The sequence below is a fragment of the Dendrobium catenatum genome, unplaced genomic scaffold (genome assembly GCF_001605985.2).
Source record: "Dendrobium catenatum unplaced genomic scaffold, ASM160598v2 fragScaff_scaffold_33, whole genome shotgun sequence".
In the NCBI taxonomy this organism is placed as follows: Eukaryota; Viridiplantae; Streptophyta; class Magnoliopsida; order Asparagales; family Orchidaceae; genus Dendrobium; species Dendrobium catenatum.
Window position 1 is genome coordinate 379,222 of NW_021318495.1, and position 7,376 is coordinate 386,597.

At 33.3% G+C, this 7,376-nt stretch overlaps 1 protein-coding gene across 1 annotated transcript; it reads right to left on the minus strand.

Annotated features, from left to right (window-relative positions):
- Nucleotides 1-6,461: 6,461 nt before the first annotated feature.
- On the minus strand, nt 6,462-7,175 carry LOC110101348 (threonine dehydratase 1 biosynthetic, chloroplastic-like). The gene is made up of 3 exons (XM_028693293.1): nt 6,927-7,175; nt 6,777-6,850; nt 6,462-6,614 (listed from the first exon to the last, which is right to left on the minus strand). Exons 1-3 carry the CDS (start codon nt 7,170-7,172, stop codon nt 6,485-6,487), a joined length of 450 nt encoding a protein of 149 aa, XP_028549126.1. The 5' UTR covers nt 7,173-7,175; the 3' UTR covers nt 6,462-6,484.
- Nucleotides 7,176-7,376: the final 201 nt, after the last annotated feature.

Consider the following 7,376-nt stretch of genomic DNA (forward strand, 5'->3'; position numbering starts at 1 on the left):
ATGCCTTTGAAAGACCAAATTCATGATATGATCATTAGGGCCATCATTTGTCATACTTTCTATCATAGCTTTTCATATATATAGACTATCAAAAGGCTCTCCCAACTGTTTTTTTGTCATAATATGAGTATTGACACATATTAAGATAGTATTATCTTGGCTATCAATAGTAAAGAAGAAATTTAATATTCTCTATATAAAATTTACATAAAACCTTCATTTTCTAGGAATGAGTCGCATCTGAGAAGATGACCTCATTGGCAGATCTTCTCAATCTTATTTGTAAGTTTCTGTCTTGAACGGCCTTCAGTATTTTATATATTTTGGAAGAAGCCAACTCTTTTTCAGTAATGATTACATTGGAAAGAAGCCTCCCAAAAAAATCTTAATTTGACCCTTGGCACTATTTTTTCAACCCACTATAATGGCTCAAAGCCATTATTAGTAGAAATGTTTATCTCAACCTGAGGCAGTGGTTACTAAGTAATGAAACATGTCTCCCAGCCATTAACTTGAAAACAAGCATTGTCTTCTCTTCTAGCCTTTCTAGAGAGCTTAATGCCTACAACAAGGATTTTAGTGTCATATTCTTCAAGGGCTTCACTTTGAATCATGTTCTGGGTGTCGGTATTGAAAACAACATACTTCAATTTATGTTTGGCAACTTTCTTTTAAGTGATTGGAGCAAAGATAGGAGCCACAAAAAGCCTTGAAAATACAGAGGCTCTTTTGGGATGAATCCCACTTTACAGTAAGATTTCATTCTCCTTAAGTCAATTTGTAATTAAACAGATTTCTCTTGAGGGTATAAGGGTTTAATTAAATCAGGGTCCTTACTTCCTACGAGCGCAAGCCCTCATAGTTAATTACCCCTCTTACTACGCAAAAGAGAACTCTCGAGTAAGGATAAACAATTTTAGGTGTTTGTCTCGTTTATTATGGCGGTAAACCCAAACAAAATCCAATGGTTCTGTCTTCTTGGATATACCGTAGGTTTCCATTTACTAACATTAGCAATTGTTAATCGTAGTTATCAAGGAATCTGATTAGTAGCTATGGGTTGCCTCTCAGGGATCCCGAGTAAATTGAGATTGTTAAATATAGATTGTAGTTTTTAGAAGATGGTTTGCAATTTACATCTATTAGAATACTCAATAGTTGACTTAGTTTAGGATTTATGACTCCGTTTAGAAGTTACAAAGTTGTTTGAATTGGTTCGGGGCTTAAAGCATTCATTAGAAGTAACCCGATTGTTTTAGAAGTGGATCTTATAGCTTTCATTGAAAGTAGCCCATAGGTTTAGTTTTAAATCGGAGCTTACATGTTTGTTTAAAAGTTGACCAAAAAATTGAATTTGGGTTGGAACTTACGATTATCATTGAAAGTTTCCGTAGGTTTTCGTTGAGAGTTTAATACTTCTTTTATAAGTCACTCAAATAACAAGTCTTACAGCTTCCCTTAGAAGATACCTCATTATTTGATAGGTCGTATGCCTTCCTTTAGAAGTTGTCTGAAGGTGGGTCTTACAAACTAGCTTTATAAGCAAAGTGGCCAGCAAGTTTTGTTTGGATAAGCCTTATGATTTCTCTTAGTAGTTGCCTATAGGTTTGTGTAGATTGTATAGCAGGTACTTTGGTTTGTAGTTGTTTACTAGTCTGACAATAGACTATAGTTTTTTAGCTGTTTACTAGCCAACACTAGTACTTCTGCTACAGCAGTTTTCTTATTCTTTTTCAGTAGTACTCTTAATTTTAGTGATTTATTCTGCTTGCACTGCAGTTTTATTTATAGTACTAGTTCTTTTTCTTGTACTGCAAATTAGTTTATGGTATTTTTCTCCTCTTTTCTTGCACTGCAGTTTTAGTGATAGTACTATTCTTCTTGTTTTGTTTGTTTGCAGGAATTCGTATTGCTTGGGAGCTTACATAGGAAGGAGCTTTGAAGAGCTTGGAATTCGCAAAAGAATTAGAGTTTTTTTAGCTTAGTTTGAGTTTTGAGTTTTAATGTTTGAGAGTTTTAGTTTTAGGAGTGGTGTTTTAATTCGTGTGAATTGTATTAAAATGATTAGTGCAAATATTCTCTCTTTTTTATTTTTCATATTTTGATAAATATACAATTTTACAAGAGTGACTCTCTCCACTTTTAATTATGCTCCACAGTAATTAATTAATTAATTTTAATTTTGACTTTTTTAGATTAATTAATTATTAAATGAGCTCAAATTTTAATTTGAAATTAATTGATTAAAATAAATTTCAAATTTTAATTATAGTTTTTAATTAAATAATTAATTAGCTGATATACTTTCAAAATTAAATAACCAATCAATTAAATTTCTGCTTATGTATGAAACTTCAATTAATCAATTAATTGAATTAATCCATTAATTGATATTTAATTTCAAGTTAATCGTTCTCAAATTGCAATTAATAATTTAAATAAATTAATCAATTAATTAATATTTAATTCCAAATTAAAAGCTCTCAAATTTTAATTAATCAATTAATTAATTTACTCAATTAATTGAAATTTAATTCCAACTTAATCGCTCTCAAATTTATTTTTTAAATAAAAAATTCTCCTTTTTTTAGAAAATTTGATAGTCTCCTAAACCAATTTTAGCAACCTCCAGACGTCACTTCTCAATAGGGGGTTGGGATGGCACTTGCCATTAATTTCTTCCCGACAGGATCTAAGATCAACGACGCGAGCTCTTTGTTTTTAAATCGTCCGGACAGGATCTAAGATCGATGACATGAGGGCTTCAATTGAAAATCTTCCCGACCAGATTAAGATCGATGGCGAGAGATCTTTAATTTGAATTTCTTCTTGGTCGGATCTAAGATTGACAGCGTGAGGTCTTCAGCATTAGGTTTCTTATCTGTTTTATTAATTAATTAATTATCTTAAATCTTAGTTCAATTTTTTAGATTACCAATTACAACTTACTTGCTACTCAGGCAAGTAGCTTGTATATACGACTACAGAGGATTATTTATTGTGGCAGTTTGGAACAAAACAAGGGAATCGTGCGGGATTTTGCTCTGAGCAGAGGAGGTAGCCACACAGAATCTCGTGGTCAAAGGTTCAAACGAGGCTATAATAAGAAACAGGTCGAGCAATAGAGGCGAACAGTAGGTTCGGATTGGGTCTTATCACGCAAATCCTAAACGTCAAACGGGAGAAGGATTGCATGCAGAACAGAAGACATGGACTGGAAGCAGGAGAACGGCCTGTTGCTCGTGCAAGAGGCAGAGGCGATGTGAAGCATTTCACATGCGAGGCAGACGGGAGCGGCTTGTGGTCAACTGGGTTTGGTCGGACAAGTGTGTGCAGGAGTAAGGTCTGGTGTTCTAGCAAGGCAGAGGTAGTGGTTGCAGCTCACGTGGTGGGGGTGGAGGTGGTCACAATAATTGCAAGAGGTGCTGGCTAAAATCGCATGACTATGTTGGTTCAGATAACATAAAGAAGCGGCTCCAACGTAAGGCAAGGGGATTTGGAGAAGATTAATGAAATAGAACAGGAGCATGAGAAGAATCAAACAAGCGGAAGTTAATCTTTTCCGATTTTCTGTCATTTTATTGACTAAGTTATCGAAGGAATGTCGATTCCAGAAAGATGCTTCTGTTCAATTTAAAACAGCCCTTTTTCCCCTCTTTTTTTGTTTTGTTTCTTTTCTTTCTTTTTTTTTTCTTTTTTGGTCAACAATCAATCACATCATTTCTCTCCTTGAACACATCTCAATCATCTTCACTCTTTATCCTAGTCAATTGTATTTACCTTACACCACAGATCTTTCCTTGTAAGTGCTCTACATATAAGTTTTCTTCATAATACAAACTCTTTTAGCTTATATTATTCGATATATTTTCCTAAGGTACTCATGCACTCAAAAAGATTATTTGTTATAAACTTCGGTCAACATTAAGTTTCATAGGTCTCCACCTACATTTTCTCCCTCTTCCACCTTTGAACCATCCTTACAATCTAGTCCTCTTCTTTTAGAAGCATCACTACCTACCTCTAGCCCCTATAAGCATATTCTCAATGACCTCAGCCTTGATGCACGACAATAACTCCAGCCAAAATTTCAGATTCAACTAATAATTAACAAATGATGAACCCTCTAATCTACATTTTACCTATTTCCCTGCGAAGAGGTAACCGTCAACATTTTACTCTTTATTCACTCTTATATTTCATTTGATCTCATCTATTCACTTTATTTCGTACCTTTGTTTTGCCTCTATCATTTGCATTTAGTACCAAGACATATCCAGATACACTAGAAAATTCCTTATGGAAAGAGTACACATAAGTTGAAATGAATTCTCTTCTCAATCATTATACTTGGAATTTGGTTTTCCCCCTTTTAGGATTAAGGAACTTGACTGTTGATTTGTATACAATGTTAATTCATTGCTACAAAGCACAACTAATTACCAAAAGAGTTCAACATTATTTTGGCACTTTCCCTCAATTGCATGGCTTAACGCCATTAGAGTTCTTTTAGTTATAGTCATCGAAACTCAATTGCATGACTTAACTCCATTAGAATTCTTTTTAGCTATAGTCATCGATCAAGATTATATTATGCTACAAATAATAATGATGTCATCATTTACGCCGATCTACAATAGGCAATATATATATATATATATATATCTGCTCAAGAGATTAACCGCATGCTTCTACTCAAGAAGACTATTTATGGCTTTAAATAGAGTTCAAAAGAAAAGTTTAACAAACTTTGTGAAGTCCTAGTTGAAATTAATCTTCATATAAACACTACAAATCATTCTATCATTATCAAACACACTTCTTCAAGCTTCATATATTAGTTGTTTATGTTAAAGACATCTTCCTAGAAGTGAAAAAGAACACATAAAAGTGCTTTGTCACCAAAGATCTGGGATGACCAAAGTATTTTCTTGGAATTCAATTTCCGATAGCATCACTTCTCAAAGGAATCATACCACTGATCTTCTTGAAGAAAGAAGATTATTTAGTTGTAAACTTGTGGACACCCTTATGAAGACTCAGACCATATTTGATGATGAAGAACCTCACATATGTTAAAGGTTAGTTGATCAGCAAATTTATTAGAATGTTACCAAACATGGAATTCATCTGCCATTGGAGTGGTGAATCAGCAAAAAAAAATCTAAAATAAGTCTTGGGAAGCTTTTTTTGAATCCTTAGAAGTATCAAAAATATATAAAAAAAGGTTGGTATGTACCAAAACTAAGCATCTAAATATCAAAGCATCCTCCGATGTTGATTACATTGGTTAAAGATAGAAAGTCAACCTTATGATATTGAAATCTAATAACTTAGACTAACATGAAATATATTATTGTGATCGGATCTACTGCAGCTATGACTCGTTATGCATATGAAATAATGTGGGTAAAAACTCTTCTAGGAAAAGCATGATATCTCATTACTCAACCAATTATTTTATATTATGACAATCATGCTATCATCAACTTTGCTAACAAATATATTTTACAATAACAACAACAACATCATCAAGTCTTTATCCCACTATGTGGAGTGGGCTATATGAATTATTTTTTTAAGAAAGAACAAAATTATTGAAGTAGTTTGCCATTTCATATAGGATATGTTTTTCAACAAAATTATTACTCCTTTTTCTAATTTTAAAGAAATGATGGATAAATTTAAGAAAGCTCTAACTCACCTACCATTTTTCAATTATCAACCAAGCTAGAGCAATGCATACATATGCTCTAGCTTGAGGAGAGTATTGGAATATTAGGTAAGAGTCTTAGCATTGAAAGATGATGATATACCTTTCAATATCCTCATAATTAGGGTTATTCTCTTTTATTTGTTTCCTAATTATATCCTCTTGTATGCCTATTCATAGACCTAACATATTTAATTTATAATATATAAATTTATTTCCTCTCAACACATATTTCCAACATATCCTGGCCATACACAAATACATGCATACATTCATCCATTCCATTTATAATGTTCTTCAATAGGCACATACAAACGCACTCATAACTCCATGGAACTATACAATATGCACTAAATGATTCACCATGCCTGGTGTACCTACATGCATATATTATATATGTATAGACATGCATTGTTGAAGCAGATACACTATTTATCGCATCCTAATGTAGAAAGATGCAGCTCTACATTATTTGTGCTATATCATGAACGCAGCAATTTATATATTATATATTATGTCACATCGGGACATTCTTCTCATACCTAAGATGTATTATATCTCCAAATTCAAATTGTATTGTATTGTCAACCCTAATGTCATGTCCATGCGTCCTAGTTAGGTTCAAGGCCATACAGGCATCATTCTGCTTCTGTCAGTGGTAGCAACTAGCAAGCCATTTAATCTTCCAAATATAAGCCAATCTGAAGCATTTTAAATTTAAGACAGCTTTATCCTATCATTGCAATTAGGCACACAGCTAACAATGAGAGACTAGAACCATACAAGGTGTCGAAGGTGGTCCTTTGCCAAGTCATTATTGGTCAGATTTATGGTTTTAAGTTTTGCATCCACCATTCGCTTTATCATGTCTTCAAGTTCAGAGACAGTGTGAACCCCAACGCTGCATCATCATGTAAACAAGAAGAAACCAACTCAGGGAAGAAAAGCTTAAAAGAGCAAGTAGGAAAAATAAATAAATAAATACGAAAGCAAGTTTGATTGTTTTCCTCTACTCAAGATTGTATAAAAAAGTTGTTATAAACTACAAATACAAGCAGCTTACCTGTACAGAACAAGAGCTTCTTCTTTACAGGAATTGTATCGATACTTGAATTCTGTGATATTTACTCGACCAACCTGCCAATTTTTCAATGTTTCACTAACAATTTCTGATTTTCTGAAGGGAGAGGAAGAAAAATATCTTGTAACTCACCAATTCACAAAACTGTTTAAAACTTCCAGGTTCCTCGCGTAGAAAAGTCGCAAGAACAGCTTCTCGTTTCCGTCCAACATCAGCAAGTTCAGTTACTAATCTAAGTCTATCAAAATTCATGTTAGCCCCACTTGTTATAGCAACAACTGTTTCACCCTTCAAACCATAATATCGGCAGTATGCTTCTGCCCCAGCTAAAGAAAGAGCACCAGCTGGTTCTAGAATGCTTCTCTTCTCTTCAAACATATCCTGATAAACAAGTGCCAACGTCAAAATAACTAAAAAAATTATAGAAGAACTCTTCAAAATAAATAAATAATTAATTAATCTAAGAGATCACTTTGTGATAGATCAATTAAGGAATGAAATTAGAGATCAATCACTTCAATATACCAATGAAAAAACATCAACCCAGATGGATACGTTGAAGTTTACAAGATCCTTTAAAGA

Coding starts and splice junctions, on each gene's coding strand:
- LOC110101348 (XM_028693293.1), bottom strand. CDS start 7,172: ATGTTTGAAGAGAAGAGAAGCATTCTAGAACCAGCTGGTGCTCTTTCT. Junction 6,851..6,926: donor TTAAACAGTTTTGTGAATTG/GTGAGTTACAAG, acceptor AAAAATTGGCAG/GTTGGTCGAGTAAATATCAC. Junction 6,615..6,776: donor GAAGCTCTTGTTCTGTACAG/GTAAGCTGCTTG, acceptor ATGATGATGCAG/CGTTGGGGTTCACACTGTCT.